Source organism: Hyposmocoma kahamanoa, unplaced genomic scaffold (genome assembly GCF_003589595.1).
Source record: "Hyposmocoma kahamanoa isolate Upper Pololo Valley unplaced genomic scaffold, ASM358959v1 63, whole genome shotgun sequence".
Lineage (NCBI taxonomy): Eukaryota > Metazoa > Arthropoda > Insecta > Lepidoptera > Cosmopterigidae > Hyposmocoma > Hyposmocoma kahamanoa.
In genome coordinates this window covers 7,987,543-8,012,068 of record NW_020653851.1, presented here as the reverse complement: position 1 = coordinate 8,012,068, position 24,526 = coordinate 7,987,543, and the positions used below count along the sequence as shown (strand labels likewise).

Below are 24,526 nucleotides of genomic sequence, written 5' to 3'. Positions count from 1 at the left end.
CCGGGCAGCGGCTGCGCGGGGTTAATTACAACATGCAGTTATGATGACGTGTGAATTAGACGGGGTTATGAAGCGCCACATCGGTTACAGCGACGCGGCGGGCACCCACCGCGCCCTCTCGGCCACGGCCAGCGCCCGCAGCGCGGACGAAGCGTCTCGATTCCTTATCGTTTATTTTTAAAATTTTAAATATTATGCGTTCATAAACGATCAACAACATGACGAGAAACCGAGAAAGCAAAATTGTTTCTCTCGCTTGCTCGTGCTCTGCGGTTAGCTGACATCACCAAGGTTATTCTCGTGCTACCGCATCGAGCGGTGTGCACCTTGATACGTTACTTTGACTCCAATACTGCGTTCAAGTGACATGTGATAGTTTGAGGTTTTAATATTTTTTTCTCATTGGCGAGATAAAGTAAGTAAGAAGTAAAGGAACGTATCATGTGCAATGTAATGTGCGGGAGAACCAAACAAATAGGGTACTTACTGCATGTAGCAGGCCCTGCGTGGTCGGTGGCGCTACGTGCAGTGGCGTGTACACGTCGTCGGTGTCCTGGCGCACGTACAGCATGACGCGCTCGCTGAGCGGTGGTGTGCTCGTGCGCGCGCGTTTACCCAGTACACCCTCTAACTCCAGAGAGTCTTTGCGGTCGCCGTATGGAGATAACCCACCCACATCTGATCTGTACCTGAAATTTTTGACACAACGTCAGAACACCTAATATAATCTTCAGAGTTGAAATCTATGTATTTATTTGCTCCAAAATGTATATGAATTTGTATTCTTTATTTCATTGAACTCACGCTGGAGCATCTGGTGGGAAATGATTATGAAACTTCAGCGCCGGCGCCTGTGGTTTAGCTGCATGCAAGAGGAAAGGCGAAGCTCCCTTTAGGTGGGCCTCTGCCAACGCAGCGTCGTCGTGTCCGTAGAAGCCTTGGATGTCCATTCCGGCCAGTTTGTCGATGTCTTCAGCAGGGCTGAATAATACCGGTGGCTTTGATAAATCGGCCATCGTATAGAACTCGCTTCGTTCTGTCACAGGGTGGTAGATTTCGTCCAGTTTCTTTCTATTTGTAGCTGACATTTTTCTTTTTGCTGCTCTTCTTTCTTCATCTCTTGTTTTTCTTTCGGCACCCTAACGACATAAAATAAGCGATGAAAATAATGAAAGTATGTAATTTAATTTTTTTACAAATTGTGGCTGATATTCTCACCTTATCACAGAACACCTTAATTTGGCAATATGCCCTGTGGTATACTTGTGTATCTCTCGGGTCCTCGAACGTGTCTATTTGAATATGCAACGGCAAACCCTGTAACAATTTATATTTACATAAATTTAAATATATATTTATATTTGTTTGCACTACGGTTATGTATTCAACATCAGTGTAATCTCAGTACGTCCATCAAACTCCCTTTACGGCAATAATAATCTAAACAAATCAACAATTCAGTTTTGGATGTAAGTACATCAATTTCACGGTCCGCGTCAACTGTTATTGGACAAAAACTGTTTTATAAATGTTTATAAGGGATAATTGCGATAAATTTACGAACAAGGAAAATATGCACGTGTCTGAGTCGAATCGCGTTGAAACGTCTTAATTGCGGCGGTTGGAGGCCGGCGGCGGCTTCATCTACTGTTCCACTGTCACCGCGTATTGGATAGGTAATTGAGAATGTGATAGCGAACTGGTTCGTTATCACCTCGCGTGCAACTCAACCCTGTATATAACTAATAGTGCTAAAACGTCACCGATAATTTAATACGGAAACTGCAATTCTAAAAAATCGAAAAATCAATGAACGATTTTTTAAACCATGATACTGATGTTATACCAAAATAACCAGGTTTTCACGAAAATTTTAATGATCTTTAAAAATACATTTGCAATGAATTGACAATAGTATAAATCGCTAATATTGCAATCATTAAAGAAATATATTTTCATGAATGTAATCAAACGTCCGCTGTTAACCTACAAGTCCGACACATAACGATACATACGCAACGTAGTTATCGAGGCGTCTCGCGACTACGCGGTTACCGACCCCGTCAATTGAACGCATCGCAACATTAATTTACATACTTTCAGCACGTAAACTTAATTAACTCCTCAACATAAACGCGTCTAATAACAACCGTAGGCAACGATTGCATTCAATTTCCCACGCACATTAAATACGCTATTATATGACACTCGTAATGCCTATCTCAATCTGGGATTACAGTGCATTGTACAAGTATGTTAATACTGTATATTGTCTCATCTTAGTTCAATAATCAGTTTATTTATATTCATTGATGGCAATTACAGTTTGTTAAGTATAATGTACTTGTTAAGTATAATGTAGTATGTACGCGTATTTTAAAATAGATACACCTGTATTCAGCAATGGTTGTGAATGAACGCAATTAAGCATTTATTCAAGAAACGAAACAATGAAATAAGACTCGCGCATAGTCGTGAAATCAAATACTAACCTTTACTCCTTTTTGACTGCTGAAGTCCGTACTGAGGCACTGGACAGCGATATTGATCTGAAAATAAAAATAGAGGAAATTTAATTGCGAAGTTAATTTGCACTGTGTATCTGAAAAGCGAGTAACAAAACGTTAGACATCCGAGCGCAGAGGGAGGTAGGCGCCGCGGCCGCGATACTTAGTCGTCTACGTCACGAATAATGTTAGTGGGAAACATTAAAACGAAGTAAGTGCCGAACTGAATGGAGCTCATTGAAAGCGCTAGTGCATGTAAACGTGTAGGGTGTGTTTAGAATGGCAGGCGCTGCCGGTGGCTGGACCAGATCGCGGAGGCGGGCAGTGCAGCGGCGCCCGCTCATTACCGCGGTCTATGCAAATGACCCCCTCGCGTTTTTACCGCGCCGACACTGCCACCGATCACTGTCCTGACGCATATTATCTGTCGCAAACGACTCGCATCCGCCACGGTTTCACCCACCAACAATAAATAATTACGGATATCGATAACTGACTAGCTCTATCCCTGCAATTTGCAGCAATAAAAGAAAAATAAAGAAAAAAACAAATACGTCTTTTCGTACAGTAACCCGAGTTGAATTCTCCATCTAATATTTTTTCTTGAGAACAACATTGTATATACTATCTAGTACCTATAATGATTATTAGCGTTATTGTATTTGTATTTCTAATGAATTTTATAGAATTTACGAATAACTTAAGTTTGCAAAGTTACTCATTTGATAAGCATTTATTAGTTTATTATAATCCAATTGGGGTTGTTTCTTAGCGTCTTAATTGTTTTATGAAAATTGATAAGGTTCGTGTTGTGCGTATTAACATTAATTATTCGTTTTTATTCTGAAAGTGAAGTACATGTATGAGTATTTATAATATATTCAATTAAAACAGTGTTGTATATTATTCTATAATTTAATGAGCATACGGCAGACGTTCCGTGGGTATGGGCTACGGGCCGGCTCCCAGACGCCAAGGCGCTTTTTTGCTTGATTTGCCTCTCGACCAAATAAGGTTGCGGGACTCTACTTAATTACCCTTTTAATATGTGTTATAAAATCATGATATGACTTTCAATTTTGTTTAATGAACTTAAGCGTTTAACTATTGATCAAATAGCTACATTGCTTTGTTTATCTTAGGCTGTTAACAGATTGCAGTTAAAGCGTGAAGCTGAACTCGACTTCATGGAGTTAATGCGTGAAGTCGTTATCAACTTCATGCAGTCGAGATCTCGAATAACGACTTCACGCATTACCTCCATGAAGTCGAGTTCAGCTTCACGCTTTAACTGCAAACATGCAGTCAATCTGTTTGCAGCCTTACACAAAGGTGTTATGCGTGTTGGATAAATGGATAAAATTTGTGTTTTGCTGAAAACCTATAGAAAAATAATTGTGCACATATATTTTTCTGAATTGATATTTTTATAGGTCAAAAGGAGTGTGTCTTGTATATGAATAAGGAAAATTGTGTGAAGGGATATGTGTATACGTACTTTAGCGGCGCTCTCGAGAGGGTTCCAGTAGACGGCGATAGCGTTGTGCGCCACTTCTTCGATGCAGCCGGCTAACCCAATGCTGTTCTTGGTGTCTGCAACAAAACGACAAATTGTCATTAATCTTCTCCACAAGTAACACTGCTGTAATGGCGCACAAGATTTCGATTAAGATATCAACGCACAATACGTCATCGACGACGGAAATTTATTTGTTGGGCGTGAATAATCACATGATAGGATCGATTTATCAACGATTGCAAAGTTTCTTAGTTCGTCTTAGACTGAAGTTTATGGAAATTAGTACATTTCCATTCATGTCCTGCGGGCACCCGAGGCAAATTTGTATAAATTGAGCGTCATCTCGATATTTTTCTTAAGGCTACGAGCACTTACGCGCTGAATGTCGATTGAGATTCTACACTTAGATATTACATAGATAAGTAAGTACCTATAGGCATAACATGTCTAACATATTATGCAAACATTTAACCCATAATAGGATGGTCGATATTTGAAAGTTTTCGAAGTGAAAAATACCAATCGATCTTAATTTAATGTCCTCGACACTCCCGTTATTGGCAATCAGTTCGTGGGTGCCTAATGTTCAAGAAATAAATTCGTTATGCAGTTTATTTTGTCACAGTCTGGTGTTTATTTCGTTACAGATGTTTATTGCATTCGGTGCAATAAGCCTGCATTACCAGACAAGCGCGGAGGTTGTTAGTGAGTAATCGACATAGAGAGGTTAGGGTTGTGCTTTGTGAAAAAATTATATACTATATAAGACAAGTGAAACAGCTGGACCGATTCACTAAAGTTTTAGAATTTGACGACCTCAATTGCTATCTCCAACACTTGTAAGTATGCAGGTAAGGTTTATTTACGAATTGTGTTGCATTCGATTTCATTGGTTTCACATGTTGTGAGCCCTGGCATATGGCGTGCGGTGGTGGCATGGCTTAGTGGCGCGTGGGCGCTGGCGGCCGGCCTGCTATCAGTCTGGCTGCGATCTGTGGGGCGCTCCGCTGACGTGTTTATGGGCCGAGGAGGACGCCCGCCCGCCCTCACGCAGTCTTATTGTTTTAACAGCTTCTACAAATTTACGACCCTATGTGGGTACTCGGTGACTTCCTGCGTGCCACATAACCACTCCCACTACTACTTGAAAACTTGCCACCATTTACATAATTTCATTCTTCAATATGCTTGTACGCATAAAGAATAACTAGTGTAACTCCAAAACTCGCCAGTGTTAAACATCAACGCGCGCACATAGCGCCAAACAAATCCAACACAAATATTTTTCACATTATGACCGATGATGATTGATGAGACCGGTAGGTCTCTCATGTTTTTATGGTAAATTTTTGCGGTAGGGACGAACATTATACTAATTAAGCAAACGGTCATATCAATTATAGTTTTTGTTTCTCGTCGTCAAAATATTGAAGTAATCTGTTGGACCAGTGAAGCATTGTAGAAAAACTGTCAAGAGGAATAAGTGTGGAGGCAAGGATGCAGCAACGAGCGCCAGACACGCGATCCAAGAAGACGTGTAGGTAATCGGAGAAGTCATTGTGCGGAGGCGCGGGGCGTTGCGAACTCCGCCGCTTCCCCGCGCGCCCATCCGTTCCCCTTCGCGCTTTCACACGCCTGCGCACAGGTGTCTGGTGTCGCCCTTGACGCTGCTTCCAAGTTCGTTCCATGCGTTCACGGTGCATTTCTATCAATTTTTACAGCATGCCGTAAACAAATTCGACAACCATTTAACACATAATTAAAAGCGATTAATCATGGCAACAGGAAATTGAGAACATTAAAACATCTCGGTCATTCGTAAGCCGATTGGCAAGTAATTTATATTATATTTTTAATAGATCATTTTTCACTTTTACAAGTACATAACCAAACAAAGAGTCATTTAGTAGCTTATTTCCCATATAAACTTTATTAATATACTGTATTATAACAAATCTACATTCGTGTGAACATTATTCCATTTTACATAATCACACAAAGTAAAAAATAAAACTTAACTAACATCGAGATAAGCTAAAAAACCTTGACATTAAACTTGGCCCGCCGCGCGAATTAATGGTTTCCATGTTTTTATTTTCCTTGAGATTTAATTTATAGGCACTGCTGTAGCCGCGGCATTACTCATTACAAATGCTACAGACACCATTTAAGTAATGCTAGAATGTATAGTGTCATATATTAGCAGTGTTTACTTCAATATGCGGTTAATAAACAAGCATTCCGTCGATGACGCAAACATATATTCTGTTGATCACTATGCGCTACAGGGCCGTAAAATAAGTGAATTTCCTATTTAATCCGCCATTGCCTTTAACAGTACCGCAAAAAATTGTATTGTAGTTATATATTAAAACTAATAAAAGTTTTGATTTGTTCACAGGACGTAATTGGAAGGAAATGAAAAGATCGTATCTGACAAAGAATACATTTGCAGTTTAGCTTGGTTAGCAAAGGCAAAGAAAATAAACATTCTCATAGAGTGATCGAGTAATAGAGTGATACGTGGTAAAGAGCGCCGTGCGGTGCGCGGAGGCTCATCGCAATTAATATGGTAATGAAGGCGCTCCTCGATATTATCACGCTGTAATTATGTCCGCGCGCGACGATATTGTACCCTTGCTTATATCTCCGTTCTACGGATTAGACAAGCTGGCACGCAAAACCGACCTCTGTGAATAGTAAACAGCAATGTTTATGCTGGCTATAACCACGATTAGATGATTTTTATTTATGAAATTTGTTACGTGTATGACGGAGATTTCTCACGAATTTTTATTATTTCCTGCTAGAGTTTGAAGAGCTCGACTCGTCAAATGTTTTTGAGATTTATTTTAGTAGCCTTTAATCGTGAAAACATTTTTTCTGCTTCATATCTTTAATCAGGTGGATGTGAAGGAATGTGTCATTACCGTAATACGAAACTTGCAGCAAGTACCGCAGCGTAGCTAGGTGGCGTGTAACGATACTTGTTTTATTTTTAGAGGGCGATTGATAGGTATTAAGGCGCGGGGTGCGGGGAATTGCTGGAGGAAGACGCATATTATTTATGCAAATGTCCTAACGAGATGTAATGGTGGTGCGGGGCAGGGTGGTGGTCGAGGGCGCGGTGCGCGGGTGCGTCTGCGCCGTGCCCGCAGCGCGGTAATTAGGTCCTGCGTGCCGGCCGAGCACTGCCGCCGTCGCGCCGCCGTCCGCGCCGCACGCAACTGCACAGGCATTCTGTGTCGCCTCGAGCACGACTGTTTTTGTGCATTAAATATTGTCTCTAACCCCTGGTATACGCTACTACCTGATAGTCGAGTTATTTCGTAAACTTTGGCAATCTATGCCTTCTTACGCTAGTTCACTAACCTGCGTCCAATATCCTTTGTTTTACTGAATGTTGTCGACCGTGCCAGAACTGCCAAGCTTTGATTTCATCTTCTGGTGATTTTTCTTCTCGGAAGACCAGCATTACTACACTCTGAAACAATTATGAAATATTGTAATGACCTTTCTCAGCCCTATGTAAATATCACACAAAGAAAACGTTATTACCATTCAAGTTATGACTCCTATGTATGTATGTATGCAGATGTATATGGAAGTCATAAAACTTGAATGGTAAATGGATGTCCATAGTCAGAGTCATATAAATTGGCAACGAGGGTGGTCATTAGACACACCTGACGCCAAGAAGCTACGCTCCCAGGATATTTATTACGAAGTTTTAAGGCGAAAGCACCAAGGAGCGCCGTAAGCATTTCGCGAATACGCAAAATGCGATTACTTGCGCGCGTTTCTCAGCTATTACGTTAAACGAGTGCGATTACATCGTTGCAGCGGGCATCTTAATTTCATACGCATTTAAATGCTCTTTAAACTCGCGTGAAATCTTCGACCATTTCCGTTCTCTTTAAAAAGTTAAATATGCTGTTGGGAGATTTCTATGAACGAGTTAGAAAATGAAGTGAAAAAGAAGTGGCTGGCGAGGCGTGGTGGCAGCTCGCGCCATATAGGGCTAACGACGAGAAAGCACCTCCGATCGTCGCCTCTGATTGATGGATCGGTTCTCGCGCGCCACGACTGGAGTCGGCTGCGCCCCGCGCTCAGGCCGCTGCTAGCCCTACGCCACGCAGCCATATTCTAATTGCAACGCTCACCAGATCACATTTTAATACCATGAATATGCATAGTAGAAAAAGATAAGTTAAATAAGATGAAATGTCTGGATTTGGTATTAGTAATTCCAGTTGCGCGCTGCAACTTTGTACTATCGATGGCTCTGCATTTGAAGGAAGGCAATAACAACAGCATTTTACCATCAACCTATGAATTTACGAGTCATTTGTGCTTGAACGGGTAGTTTTGGATTCGTATAAGCGGAACGCAAGCTTTCTCCGGGGACCGGGCGCGCCGCGTAAACTCAACAGAATCGCGCATACTAATGAGTAGCCCAAGTATAAAATAGTAACGGTTCATTCCGCCTCTAACAAACATACGATCGCGTCGCCTTAATAAATATAAACATTTACTGTTTTATTTGAATTCCCAAAAAAATTGAGGACTTTGTCGATATACATAATGTATCATAACTGTAAACGCGAATTAGTATGTCGCTTTGTCAAAGATATTCAAAAAAGAGATAAGCTGTGTTAAAGTTTGTATTTATAGCGGTAGACGATATTTTTATTGTGATAGCACTCTACTTCATATTAACTGTATTGTAAAAGTTTTAGGGGCATGCGATTTGAAATAATGATTCTTAAATTTCCTCAAAGTAATTTAAAATAGAACGGTAATGGTTTACGTAATATAGTGACTGCTTTAAAGTTGCAATTAATATAGAACAATGTTCAAGTTATTTTGCACAGCTATTGTCGCGGACAAAGATACATTGATTCAGGTAACCGACAATCTTAAATGTTTAAATTACGCAGTTTATCAAACACAAGATTTAGTTTGATTTCATTTACAACTACAACTTGCTTAGTTGTTTATGAGACCTTTAAATTGTGGTATAATAAACGGGGGCCAGTTACTGTCTTTTCGGAGGCGCAAAATGAGGAAATAAGATCACAGAATTTATAGAGGTATTTGAACTGTAAAATGGATTTTAAAGTTTCCCAATTTAATACTTCCAATAAATTATTTAAATTCTTATTCTAGGTATTTATTTCAATTTCAAGAATCAAAAAAATTTATTATCAATTTTGTTCAATATTCAATTGAGTACAATTAGATTAAACTCAATGATGATGATGACAGAGATATTTCAGTATTTTTTTTTTTCATTGGGTATTACAGGTAGTTGAATAATTTGTTTAGTTTTGTGAACATTAATAAGTTCGTAAGAAACCCAACATAAGACAACGTCGTCTAATCCTAAATCTATTAACGTGTCTTTTTAAACGCTTACATATTTATCTTTACACTGAAATTAATCTTGTCGCTCGATATATAATGACATTTATAAACATATATGTATATATATATATATATATGTATGTATGTATGTATATATATATATATATATATATATATATATACACACACATACACACACATTCCTATATAAACACATACCTACCTATATAGAATTAATATTCATAAATAATCTGATTTTACCCATATATATTAGCAATCAAGGGTTTTTATAAGTCAAAAATGTAGATGTAGGGTAACTCAGACGTGGTTTAATTGATAATTAGCTCGATTTAAATTATGACAATATGTTGTGAGCATTTTATTTTAAAACATCGAACCCGTTTCACAAGAACAGTTTTTTGTTCGTCGTACCAGTTACTTCCAACTTTTCGGGCCGTCAGTTAATTAATCGAGTATATCGACATTCGACCCGATTTCAGGAGCTCGGTTGACAAACTGAGTTATCTGATTAAGCACGCTTTCTCTCGTGGCGTGTGTGACACATGCCTGGCTGTTGGACAACGCGCCAATACTGTGAGCCACACCATGTATCACAATTAGACACGCCATTATAGACGAAATCGCCTTTGCGTAAAGACTAAACCAGCGTGCAATGATTTATTAAGATGACGCAAATGTAGGCGATAGTACCTACATGTCGCTCACAAATAGTGCTGTAACAACCGCTTTACAGTAATTTCGTCACTCACTCTATTTGAATAAATAAGCATTTGCATATAGTTATTTTACAAATAACTGCGCAATCATACGATCTATATCTCTGCTCATGTGTGACAGCTCCAGAACAATCATTAATCTTGGCAATTTAAGTTCACGCACAAGATTTTAATTGAAGTACGATACGCAACCGAAATTTTTACCTCTTTGAAATAACTTATTTTCTCATTGTGTAATATACACATAATATATATTTCAGTTTCTAACAGGTAGAAGTAGTTATTTATAATTTTTGAACACCCATTCTTCCCTGACTTTATGAAGTAAATTTAAATTAAAAATTTGCCGATCATTCAATAAATGAGGAATTACGCCGCAATCCTACAGGCCACAAATGGATAAAGTTAGTAGGTACCTGCTGTAAAATAAATGATGTTTTTCTCATAACACGACGGCAGTTAAGAGTTGGATTCCAGATAAATGATCTAATTAAGAGTAGTGCCCAAGCTTGTTCTCACTTTATTCTTTTATCGAAATCTATTTTTCATTGATGCCTTTAATGTTGTGTACGACTCTCGAGATGGGATATATACGTTTTACACCTGCCGCATTGTTTCTTGTACATCTATAAGTTAATTTAATGTCGTTGATGTGTGAACTGGACAATTGGATATTTAAAGATCTTATCTGTGTCCAGTCACGCTTTTATGCATCTACAAGTAGTGCATGGCGTAGCGGAACGGCGAATATTCGCATCATCTGTTCATGAATAACGCAATGTTCGTAATTGTTAAGTAATGGGTGCACTGCAGAAAAAGTGAACTCGAATGCAACGTATCTATGGTAATGCGCCGTGTTATGCACAGTGCGACGGTGGAATAGCGAACCTTTGTTGAACGCTTCCTCGTTAGTTGCAGGGCTCACCGTCCATCCATCAACCCTATCTATTTTATGACAATTATTTATGTTCTCTGTGTTGCAAAACTATTTCGCTTACCGTTGAGCTTTATCGATAGCGCAAAAGTAATGTCCTGCCGTCTCGATACGCTGTATCTGATACGGATACGTCTGTTTGTTAAGTGCGCCAGTTGTTTGTGTTAGTTGTTTTAACGCCTTGGTTATTTGCTGCAAATGTTCTCCGTAGTGAATGTTGGGTTTCGACATAAATTCTGTGCGGAACTGTGGGTGTAACTACTGCTCAGTTACCTACGATCTACGTTTCAGTAATATTTATTTCACGCCAACTGAAATTGTGTGGAAGTTCGTTTGCACTACATAATGTGCAGTTGTCTCCAGGATTTCGAAAGCTAAGTGTATGTACTTTGAATGCAATGCACATAATATTAGCAAAGCTCTCGTCGGGTAATATAAAAAAAAAAAAGTAGTATATGTTGTAACAGCGCTCACAGTATTTTGGCGTAACACAGCTTGTTTTAATCTACATAGTCCACATCTTACGTATAAATAACACACTTACTGTGATTAATAATTGTCCAAAATATTACAACTGGTCAATCGCGGTAACTGTGGAATACTAATTCAAAATTGCGGGAAAATGTTCCGTACTCCATTACAATGTTATATACACATACACGGCTCCAATTAACAATAGCAACACATTATGAAACTTTCTTTTAAAAATTTTGAGCAATTATTAATGAAACGTATAAATTGATAGGTACTACTAAATAAATAAAAAATCAACATTCAACATTTGGAAAATTCGTTGTTTCACTGAACAAAGTGGGTAATAACTTTAAAAATTATTTAATTGCAGTTACTTTAAATACTAAGATTTCAATTGCTACGTTTTGCCGTCCGCCGTCAGAAAGGTGCTCAGTATTTTCCGTTAAAGTAAAATGCACCATTAGCTTCCTCAGTAATACTATATTACGTGCGCGCTGCGCGTATTGCTCGCGTGGGGATGGTGGCGCAACGCCGCGAGCCACGGGAGATTGCTAGAGATGTGCAGCTTCCGCTGGCGGACAAATTGCATATCGCGCGCTCTCCTGCGCTCCTGCGCATCCGGTGACTGTTGCGCCTTCGCCGCCTCGCTGCGCACTACACCGGCTATAATTGAATATTAAGCACGTACGCGAATTTTAGCCCACCATTCCTTTGTGGACGGGAAATTATTGTCTCCTTTGATAGCGACCAATCAATTGAAATTATTATTGAATATCGAAATAAATTGTTAATTATTTTCCCGATGGCGAACAGTAAATGCTGAACTCACACGAAGTGGCGTCACAGCTTTATATTTCGTCGTACTCATAAGTGTTATTTGCTATTGGATTTCTCGATCTGATTTACGTGCGGGCATTGGCTTTGATTGCATTACGGCGCCCAGTGACCGCTAAATCTCGATTAAATCGGAGCAATTCCCGCGATCCGTCCACCGTCGGATTAACATCCGAAGTCGCGTTGTAACACTAATCTGCTTAAATGTCGAAAGGAAATGTCAGATTGTAAAGTGCAGGGCTCTGGACGAACCGTGATGTGGCTTAACTTGACGTACCTACCGCTTAGAGCACGCTTTCAATCACGCTTTTCTCAGTCGCACAACCACGTTGTGCAATAAAAATATCTTATCCAAGATTTAAACTTGGAGATGCTATTTTATTTACACATGACATAAACGATCAACGGTAGTGGAGTGTAGTTGTTATTTTGTCTATATTAAGTATCTTATTGTGTCACATGATTTAAATGTTTTTATTTATTTATCCTTACAAACACGAAATTTGAAATATTTATATTATGATTGAGGCGGCTATTCGTTTCCCTGCAGGCCATTGTTGCTAGCAGGCAAGCTCCGGCTTACGTAGGGGTTGCATAATTGGATCTTAGATCACATAATGTCGCGGATCGCGGCTGCGCGATGCTATCAAGGATTGACACTAAATGTGCGCGCTCAGTGACAGCTCCAATATCGAAACAATGACGGTTGCCGACTTACGTAACGTCATTTACGTCCAGCTTTGTGTCACCCAATTTGACAGTACCTCACTTATGGAATTAAAATTTGGAGAAAGTTGGCTTGTAATGATAAGCTATTAGTATGAGTCATTTACTCATTTCGATATTGCTATTAGAACAATAGCATGTCGTTAGCAAGGCATTATCGTTATTGCAAGTGACGCTTTATTAGATGCAACAGTTACCTTGTTGCGTTGGGGGATGAGTAATACGTTACGTTTTCAGCGATTACGCGAATATTACCGAATAGTACGTAATATGTCGAAAGCGTAATAACTATCTAGTGGCGTTATGAGAACCTGAAACCGAAGGTGGAAAATTCACGCTCAGTCGAGCGGCGCGCGTGCATCCTGCCGTGGCCAAACATTCACTCTTGTCAGTTTTTCTTTTATTATAATACCTATAAATAGTAAGATAGTTCGTGTATGCTCATTTGCACAGAACTAGGCTTTGTGATATTCATTAATATATCTGTAGGTAATTGATTTTTTATAACCGTTACTCTACAAGATTGCTTTTTGGGATGCGAAACATAAATGTCGAAAACACGCCATTAAAGTCACATAAATTATATTTCAAACAAAAAGAAAAGTAACAAAAAGTACATTACGTCGCGACAAGACGAGCCAACATGTGATGAATAACCGTAATATATATATGTATAATAATACCTATCAATGAAAATTGTTTTTCTGAGATCACAATCATCGTGATACACATATATTACAAAAATTCAAAGTTGACTTTTTATGTAAAACGTTTTAATAAGAACTTTAAACATTTGTATCTGTGCACCTCTTGATAAATTAAATGATCTACATCAATGTTTCTTTAATTAAATATGTAACTTTATACATGCCATTTATTTCAAGTTGATAAAAGATCTAAACATTTCGTATCATTTTAAAGAATCCGTACCGTTATCAAATACTTTCTGTTGAATAATTTTGCAATATGTAATCGTTAGGGTTTATCTGGCGAGACGGGGCCTACAGACAGCCGCGGGTGGAACACGGCGCGCGGGAAGGGTGCTACTCGGAAACCAGAGGGTGCAAGCTAAATTGAGACATCTTAAGACATGATTGATTGCGATCGTGATTGGCAACTTCCAACTATCAACAGCATGCATGCAAATTTTACATCCTTTTTTGTATTCTCGTTTATTGTGCAACTTTCTTTTAAGGTGCATGAAACCTTCATTACACTTGAGTGGGTCTTGTGAGAAATATTTGGCGTGTCTCATATGACAGCCCTTCACTGCAACAGCGGCGTGGGGCGGGTATGTCGGCCAAAACGTGCTCACGCCAGTAGGAACGAATGCCGACCGTTATAATCCCTCATCAAGCGTTACATGTTAAGTGTAAAAGGCATCATTAACGATCGCCTTAAAAAGGCAAACCGGAGCAATCATTAAAATCGTAAAATATTGCAAAAACAAAATAACACAACGACGAATCTCGTTACGCGAGTTTCCGTTGCTACGAAAGTGAACACAATGATGTCAGTATAGTGATAAAAACCCGTGTAAAAAATGCTCTGAATGAATAAGTGCGCTCTAGGCATGCACGATACGGTTAATCGCAGAGTGCTATGCGCAACATACCAGATAAACAGAAGTTTATTGGCTGTACTTAAATAGCGTTACGAGGATATTCGTATGTAAATTCTAAGAACTTCAATTACACTTTTGATTAAAAAAAAAACAAACAATGTGATTTCGTTTTAAATGCATAGTTGCAAATTCATTGTGCATTATTGTTATTTCCCTATTGAAATATAAAATTTTGATTCAAAAGGAAGAGTCATTGCAAAATATTTCGCAATGACACTCTCCGTCATTTTAATTATGCATTCAACCAAAACCAGGCAGTTCAATCACGCAGTTGTGATTAATGAAGGATATGGTGTACGTTATTCAGATACATTCGCAGCAAGTGGGGCGGGTGCCCAAGAGCAACCCTTGAGGTGTCGCTAGACTCGCTATGACATCGCGACACAACGCCACTAGCGAGATGATTAATTGCCACTACATTTAGTGATTGATCGACTGTCTTTCATATTTTTTTTTGTGTTCAGGAGACTATACCTTCGAGACAATCTGTTCAACCCTATTATTACGTTTCTTAGGACATCATTTTAAAATTCGATTTGTCTTGTGGAATTGAAATGCAAATAGTATGTGCACAGCGTGCGAATGCGGAAAACATGGAGAGAGGAGATATTCGAGTCAGTATGTGGAGCAGTTAATTGGGTGCAAATTTCGAATTGGGGGCGAGCGAAGCCGGTGCAGCCCAGGAGTGATTGTATCGCGACAGCAGTGTAAAGCAGCGCCGAAACAAGAGCGGTGCCAGTCGTAATTACAATGCTGCACACCCTGACACACGAATCTTTCTGTTTGCCAAAAATTCTGTTATATCTCTTAACCACTTTTTGACACGCGAAATGAATTCGCGCTGCGTGTGAATTTTAAATTGTCAGCTACGCTTGATACCCGCCAATTAATGTATTTTTAATTATTGTTAACGGCTATTCATTTCGCGTGTTTACATATAAATTTATATAGTTTCTTAATTTTCAGAGGTTGTATTGCGCTTATTTAAAGATTTTTGCCACATAACAACCAAGTAGGTATGTTGTGCTAGTGGTCATATATTCGATACATAGCGAACGACATAATATCCAACTCCGTCGGTATTTCCTCTCGTTATTGAAACAGAAGGAATGCTCGTTAAGAAAACACGATGTTTGCCGCATTGAAATTGTTTTATCATAATACGGCTGGGTTATTGTTTAAGGGAGCGATATTATCCGACTGTGGGCTCCCGCGGCGGTCATTGTATTCCTATATGGCGAATGTCAAAAGCGTCGTCTTAATTATCGAGCTCGGGCATACAATGCGAACTCGATTGCGGTGAGATAAGCAGAGCTCTACCTATCTGCGTCGCATTGAATGCGATACCACGGCTGTGCCTGTGCCTGGCCCAACACAGCCACGCTTGTTGGCCCCAGGATACATAACATATAGTCATCCTTATTTGGTCCTATTAAAAATGCTGTATTATTAACAAATTGGGTGTAATGTAAATAAGCCACTTAAACTGAATTACGTAGCAACAAATAAACTCATTTTGTGATTATATCACTAATTCATCATACCGACTGTGCGAGTTCAAGATTTTGTTAGGTATTTAATTTTGCAATTATTTTTCACACAATGCCAAGCCCTTAATAACTATAACCGTATGTCTCATTGTATTTCTGATTATTCTGATCTAATCCCATTGAATTGCGATAAGGCGTGTTTGAATATGTTGCTGCCGGATAGAAAAACGATAGAAAATGGCTCTATTGAATATGTAGAATGCATTTCATAAATGCGAGCAGATTGTTAACTTCGACACACAATGACTCATTCTACGGCTACTTCGTTTTCTTTATAAACAATAGATCGGTAGGACATAATAAAAAGAACAGATTAAATATATCATCACAATACCCACCACGATTAACTAAACGCGATTGGCCAGGTGTAATAGTGGATTTTCTGGTTTTACAAGAACTTAGTTAATTTGTAAACTAAAGTAATTTTATTGTATGGAAGTTCTAATTTACGATCTCGTTTTCCAGGGAAGTGTCAGAAAACAATAATGCTAGGGGATTTCCGATTTCCATGGGAAATTAGACACGTTGGTTGTCAATGCGGTTATATCTTTTGTGTGTATGAGAAAACTGTTCCAGTTTTCTCATGCGATAATGATGAACATTTAAGTGTGACCTAAGTCACGCTATCGATGTGTCATTCTCGAAGATAAGGTCGTCACTGTTACGCTATAAACCGGTGTTTGAAAAATACCGCTCTGTAATAAGTCTCTAGAAAAACATCAGTATATACTAAACAAGGTCGAGTTTAAGAAGGGCCCCTAGAGATAGCTTGTTTAATAATTTCAATAACTTCCTTCTTTATAATTAGATTCATGATTTACTTACTAGGCATTTCTCCTAGAAGGGCTAAGTTCTGAGATTTAGGTGGTCGAATTTTATTTTGTGGAAAAACATTAAGCGGGAAGGAAAAAGAACTCAAACTTATATAAGATTCCGTTCATCGGGCAACTAGATTTTTAACAGTTAATGATATATCATTTCATTTGAAATTACTTTATTTTTTTTAAAAGGCATAGTTTTTGTATAAAATATCATGAAAAAGGCAATAAAAACATTCAATAACTTACATAAAAATTCACTAATACGGCTTACCGTTAAATCAAGCTCGGAACAACGCAAATAATTTCACCTTGTGACTATTAATTAAAATTAGTTTTCAGTTTGGCTGTTCAGCCTTTTTTCAATCACACAAAGTATTTCCGCATCTCTTTTAAAACATAAATTTAGAACGTAATCTGTAGCTACAAAAGAGATCAAATTTTTTGATACTTTTTATACTTAACGAGGTAATTCATGCAACTTCAAAATTTTTCCTTCCGCTTTGTCTTCGCATACCTCTGTCTATCTTTTTCTTTAAACCTTCCATATATAACTAGATGGCTTTTTATCTTGCTTGCCTAACACGTTCCTTCATAATTTCCAATTTTTCTTTTCTGTTTTGATTTTCCTTACTATTTTCAGCGGGAAGCGAGTAGTAGTATAAAATTGTGAAAGCCAATAATATTAACTAAAAATTTATTTGAAAAACGTATAAAGTTCTTGCTTTTCAACGAAAATATAGCTTCGATGACAGTGTTTCCGACTTCAGTGGAAGCTTTTCTGACCATGGGATTCAGAAATATATATATATATATATATTATATTACTCGTAAACGACAATACTTGCAAAAGAAATAAGTTGTTATATTATTAAATTTTTATTGAATTGATATTCAATTTTTTTTTTTTTTTGTGAAATTACTCCACTAGTTTGTTATAATTATTAATACAAAGATCGAACACTCAGAAAAAACACTCAGAAAAAATTCCTTCGATCCGGTCGGATTCGAACCGACGTCTTCTTGCATACCGTGCCAGACCTATATATATACCAACTAAGCCACGGAACGAACCAACGGACCTCACGAATTTCTCTATGTGCTTGCGTCGTGTCTTTGTACTTGGTTTTTCAACGACTTTTTAGTCGTAGCGCCATCTATGAGAAATCTATTACAGATTTATCACCCAGTTAGTACCTTTACAGCTACCAGTCCTGGCGAGAGATGTCGCTATTCACTGTGTTAATTAAATTAGTCGTGTCATATTATTTTAGTCGTTACAACACATATTATAAAAAACATTACATACAACCAAAAAATTTAGTTTTTGAAATATCGTAGGTATACACCAAATTAAAAAATCAACCTGGACCAAATCCATCGAATTACGAATTTACACGCAAAAAGATTCCTGTTCTCTCCAGCCGGGCGTGATGGACGAATAATAAGAACAAATTGCAAAGCTTCTAAAATGCTTCACTTGTGATGTGTAGCGTGATTAGTAACTACCACCGAATTCCCGCGTGAGCCTGGGACACGCAGCAATCTTAGTGTTGTGATAAAACTGTCTAGTTTATTATGAAATTCAGATTATAAGTACTGTTATTTAATGTATAATACGTGAAGTAAAGTCCAACATTGATACACGGTTTCAATTTTCAACGGCACCGTTGTCAGGTTTTAGGCATTTTGGATTTTTTTCCATTAGGTCGAAAGGTTTATTGGGAAGATTTTGTGCCCTCCACTTAGCTTTTGATCTACATTATGCACTCTATTTTTTGTCGGCTTTTATTTTGATAAATAAATGGAGTTTAATGCATGGACACATAAAATTGTGGCTTTGAAAAAATACCCTAATAAGTACCAACTTTATCGGTTCTGTCAATATAATTACGAAATAATTTACACTTAGTAAAAAACCCGTTACATATCTGTGCCCTTCTATCCTTTTCAGAAATCTGAGCAGTCCTGAGGGACTTTTATGAAAGCGAATACATGAAGATGAACTTGAAGCCTGCGGGGGCACTGCGGATGAAACCGACACGAGATGCCTGCGGTCGAGACTTCCTCGAAACCGCATTCATAGTCAGCCACTTGCACTCCACTCAAATTTTATCTACCTCACACAGTTATCGTAACAATGTAGTAACTAAGTACATCTTGAAATGATCGTAAATGCTACAACGGTAGAAGATTAATCTAAAAAAACTTAGTATATTACAGCTGAGGTGAGCAGAAAGTAAAAAGAACGTAGTTTTTAGGCAATATTATAAGTCTGCAAACAATATTAAACAAACATCGTTTACATTTCCGCAAAGGAGCTATCATATTTTACATTTTATTCCCATTGAATTGAATTATAAATTGAGATATTTGCTGAGTTGTCGCGAGGTTTCATTACGGACGCCTAGATGCTTCCACGAGTACAGTACACCAACATACAACTTTCTAAGGTCCGCAAGAGGTAAACATCCGGTCAACGTACCGTTAAAAGTCAATAACTTTAATTAAATTTATAAAAATAAAGGTTTTCGACAGGTCCAATCTGTTAATTATGCATTCGCATTTAGTCGTCACGAAACTCTTTGAATAAGTACCTATAAGCATTCTTCCAGATAACTGGGCATAATATTTAAAAACATACAATTGCAAAGACGAAGGAAAGTGTAAAAAATCATAAGAAATTATTTTATTATCTCTGATTAAGCGTATAAACGTTGAACATTTTTAGCAATTATCAGATAGAAAACAATAGCCCATGTACCTTTTTTTATTTCCATGACGCAAAGTGTCGACAGATTCGATGTAGAGTATAATTTGTGGACTTACCTTAACGGTCTGATTTTTCAGAGGTTTGTCAGGATCATGTATGTACTCGAGCGTAATCCCGTAGAATTGGCCCTTGTTGATGTAGGTGATGCGGTCGTCCTCGCGCCGCTGGGAGCTGCTGCTCGCAGTCTCCAGGTGGTATTTAAAGCCATAGGGGGAAAACCTGGGCGCAAAAATATAACCCTGTCAAACAATTATATGTAACCCAGCTCAGCCAGTTTGTAGATGACACTTCTATACCGACGTAATAATATAAAGATAAGAATTTAAAACAGTAGTATAGTATGTACGTTGGCAAATAAAATATGCGAAACGAGCTTGTTTTAAACCATTTAGAAAAAGTGCGATTTCTTCTCCAAGATAGTTATCTACAGACACACGTTCTCGACAATAAAGTTTCCATGAAGTAAAGCAATAAAAGTGTGCAAAAAGTGGAAATCTTAATTGCACCGCCAGTAAAGCTTGTCAGCGGTGTTGTTACATAAAGGCGTGGAGATCCAGTTCATACAGCGAATGAAAAAGTGTGTTTTCTCGCGATTTCCTGAGCACGAGATCGGCGGAAGGAAAACCCCGCTAATTTAGCGGTCATCGCGTGTCGCGACTCATTAGCTACGAGGCGTCATGAGATGCAAGCAGCGGCCTGCTCCTGCTACGGTCGCCACTGCCGCACGCACGGAAACACCTTGTCGCATTGCCCGATCTCGGCTCGGCCCACGCCCGACAGGCTCACAAAGTGAAAACTAGCCAGGAAATAGCGACATCATTATCAGCGGGCTCTATTGTACCTCTATTTAACTTATGTAAGACGATAAAGAGCTATAAATCGTTATGAAATACTATAATCTACTAATAAATCTTTGCGGGAATGCAGAAATGTTCGTTTGCATCGATCGAGTTCAGATTTGCAGTTCCACTATTAGTTCGGGATTATTGAAAACAATTTGGTAAACAATTCTGCTGATGTCTGCGATTTAAAAAGGGCCGGGCCGATAACGCCGTCCGACAGTGACGGATCGGTCGCAGCGCTCACCTATCTGATGCTTTCTAAAATGATTCCGAGCGCTATTTCCAATGCAATTTTCCTCTGCATTGTCATGTTGACTTTTTTGAGCATTGATACATTTAAATTATTATAGCTTTATAAAATAATTATAATGTTTTGGTAAGCAAAGGCATGTTAATAAAGTAAACACAGCACAAATTTTGTCAAACTCAATGACTTATCAAGCAAGTAGGTGTCTACATAAAAATTTACTATATTTAATAATAAATAACACATTGTTTTCGAATGAGCTTCATTACAAATTTCAGCGACGCAGCAACCGAAAAAAGGCACTTCCTGTGTGAAGGCGAGGGCCTTTCATGAATAAATCAATCTCTGAGGCGCGGAAATTGATGAGTGTGCAAAAAGTTGCCGAACGCAGCGACAACAAAGTGGTCGCATTGGCAATAAAAACGCATGCCCCGATAAGCGGCCGCAACGGCGCGGCGGCGGAGTGCGGAGGGATGTTGGACGGGCGTCCTGTGGCGAGTGCGCTTCTCCGCCAAATTAGATGCGCATAAATCCGGCCTTATTTAGCTTCGATGCGCTTGGACGCGGAAAGCCTTGCTCCGATCATAGTTCATTCGTTCAACAGAAACAAAGACCTGGCATGGTATGACAATCAAAACGTAAAAGTATCTTTTTAAACATGTAAGTAACAAGGAGTAGGTAGATACCTGCCTATAAGTAATTCAGTTTGTAACACATTTTTTCTAACAATTATGTTTTTAAATTATTACGGAAGCTAAGAAACCAAACGGAAAACGACTCATCAATTTCAATATAAATCATCATCGCATCAATTTAATATATCGCACTGTTAACACAATAGTGTATTAACTCGAAAAGTGGACTTTCTCAGAATCGATGAAAAACGAATTAATCACTTTCCGCAAAAAAATCATTAAAATTTAAGTATGTTATAGTTTAATTATAGACACTTAAACATGTTCTCAAATATATTTATAAATAAAATGGAAAATATAATTTAATATTTTTGAATAAGGATTATTTTGGCCAGAACTAGCTCTCATACAGTGTGTCTCATTTTGAGGTTAGTGGTTATCTTTTGATTATTTCTTACAATATTCTAACACGGTTTTTTTGACGTGTAGAGAATCAAATTTTACGTTCAGTAATGATATAATATTAAATTTCACATATTTTGAGTTACAACACTATTATAATAGCAGTGGGATATATCTAAACATTATATAAAAAACAACAACCGTATAGTTGTCACAACATTCGTTAATGGAAATTTAGGTGGAATGTTGTCTGCTCAAGGCGAGTGTTGGATAGGCTCTCTCCACGGTGCAGATACGAGTATTTTTACAATAGGTATAGAGTATAGAGGTAGTTATTGAAGAAGAGTCCCTATTAGTTTTCAATAAATCAACGATCTAACTATGACGCAAACAATTATTTTTATTTACTAGCAATTACGACTGATTCGCTCTGATTATAACTAATACCCTTTCAGAATAATAGCTGTAATATTGAGGCACCTACTTTGTAACAGTAGTTAATGTTAAACTACATTGAAATTAAAAGATTCTATCTATTGGATAGTTAGAGTACGCGTGATAGTATGTTGGAGAGGAACGAGCGCATCAGACAAGCAACGAGATTAGGCGGGTAGTGGCGGTGGTTGCAGCAGTTAATGGGAACGCTTAGCTAGCGTAATGGCAGCGAGTGGCGAACTGATTACTGGGTACGCACCCAGCGTACACGCGGAGTCCCAACCTCATTGCTCCTATGGTACAATTAGTTGCCGCTACCACTCCAGCAAACGATCTTAGGAAATTGTTCTCGACTACCGGATAGCATCACACTTGAGCACGCGTTTCGAACCTTTCCACATCGATCCATCGATTAAAGCAATAATTATAATGTGAGGGGAAAATAAAATTTACCTGTACGATAAAACACATAATTGGATTGCAGCTTTCCAAGTAATCACGCAGCGGAATGAAAAGCACCCTTGATACTTAGCTTAACCGTAGTGAAGGAATGCCGCTTAAAGTACCTACTTATATTCATTCAGCTCAAAGTGAACAGATGCTTAGTTTGCGTGCACGTCGCAATCCTGAATTCACATTTAAACCTCCGGTGATCAACATCTCAGGAGTTTATAATAACTTTACAACTTAATAGTATCCAATCAGACTTATTTGTATGAAAACAGCATTAGAGCGGCAATATATGGTTTACAATTAGATCCCATTTCTTGAGTAGAGGCGTAATAGGTACGTTTTAAAGTGCTAATCAAAGACCATACGTAGTTGATTAAGTTACAGGCCTTTTAAAAGCCCATTCCTGTGTTGAAAGAGTATTCGAGAAGCAAACAGATGTCTGTAGGAGGTATCGGGCGGGCATTCGTGGGTTACTTAACTGGGTGGTAAGTAATAGTCCAAACATTTGTGAGGGCGTCAGAAGAGAGCGGTGGTGACGAAGGCGGCAAGGGCTGGTATCGGCCGGCGAACGCGCGTATCGGCTTCGGTAATTTAAGACGGTAGAAGCGACCGAGTTATTTGGGCCAAATGCAAGCAAGTAATTATGGAGATAATAATGCTAATGCACTTATCATGTCGACGATGTCGACGACTGCTTCCGCCGCGTGTCGCCTGTTTCGTTTATTTGACGATTTCAAGGGACTTCAAAGTAAAATGCATTTTATTTTTGATAATACTTTAAGTAACCACCTGTTTCGTCAGCTAAAGAATAACGTATACAGGCTAAATGCAATAACGGAACGGAGAACGGAAAATAAAGGAGTGTTATATCGTCACGGAAAGCTTATCGATGTCTTATTAATAGGGTAGACTAGATAGTAAATACTTACATTTCCTTGTCTGCAGTCCATGTAATCGTTTGCGTGCAAATAAATTAGTTACATTATTCAATAGTTACTTAATAAGTGCGCGCGCAGAGTTAATTACGCTACCGAAAGCAAAGTAAGCCAGATGTCATGTATCAAAAAGTCATACGTAGATGTATGGAAAAATACATCGTTTTACATCAAACAATAATATGTAAATCATAATTTGCATGTCCGTATAATAAAGTTATTAACATAAGTAAAAGTCACTATGAACCTTAATATAGACATTTATAAATTAGTTGACTTTAACGTAAATAAAAAGACTAAAATCTACTAATGTAATAAAGTTTGTCTTGTTTGATATGGAGTAAAATAACATTTACATGGTTGCCGTTTTCGTAAAATTTTAAATAGTCATGTTGTAGTTGTCGACAGTTTTATCGATAGATTGTGAAAGTAAGTAACATTTTGCCAAAAATTACTGAATTGTGAACGTTACGACGTTCTGATGATTACTATTTGCGTTATTGAATTCTTTATTCTTATTTTAACAGTTGGTCCATTAGCATCAAAATCAATTTTTAATCATACACATTTTAAAAACGATAGGCGGATTCCATTATGTGTATTAAATTAAAATGAAAAACTTTAAAATATGTATCCTATTTATATTTTTAATAGACACACTTCTACATTTAGTGTATGTATGAATGATTTTTTTTAAATGAACAATTCGAATGA

General features: G+C 38.1%; 1 protein-coding gene across 6 annotated transcripts in view; it reads right to left on the bottom strand.

Annotated features, from left to right (window-relative positions):
• Positions 1-24,526, bottom strand: part of LOC113230204 (protein grainyhead) — a 100,734-nt gene that overhangs the window by 3,191 nt on the left and 73,017 nt on the right. For all 6 annotated transcript variants that reach the window (XM_026464016.1, XM_026464017.1, XM_026464014.1 and 3 more), the window contains 7 exons: positions 19,920-20,082; positions 7,399-7,510; positions 4,006-4,100; positions 2,493-2,549; positions 1,219-1,317; positions 805-1,139; positions 488-689 (listed from right to left, as the gene is read on the bottom strand). In XM_026464016.1, coding sequence (XP_026319801.1) covers positions 488-689; positions 805-1,139; positions 1,219-1,317; positions 2,493-2,549; positions 4,006-4,100; positions 7,399-7,510; positions 19,920-20,082 — 1,063 coding nt within the window. The remainder of the gene's footprint in view (positions 1-487; positions 690-804; positions 1,140-1,218; positions 1,318-2,492; positions 2,550-4,005; positions 4,101-7,398; positions 7,511-19,919; positions 20,083-24,526) is intronic.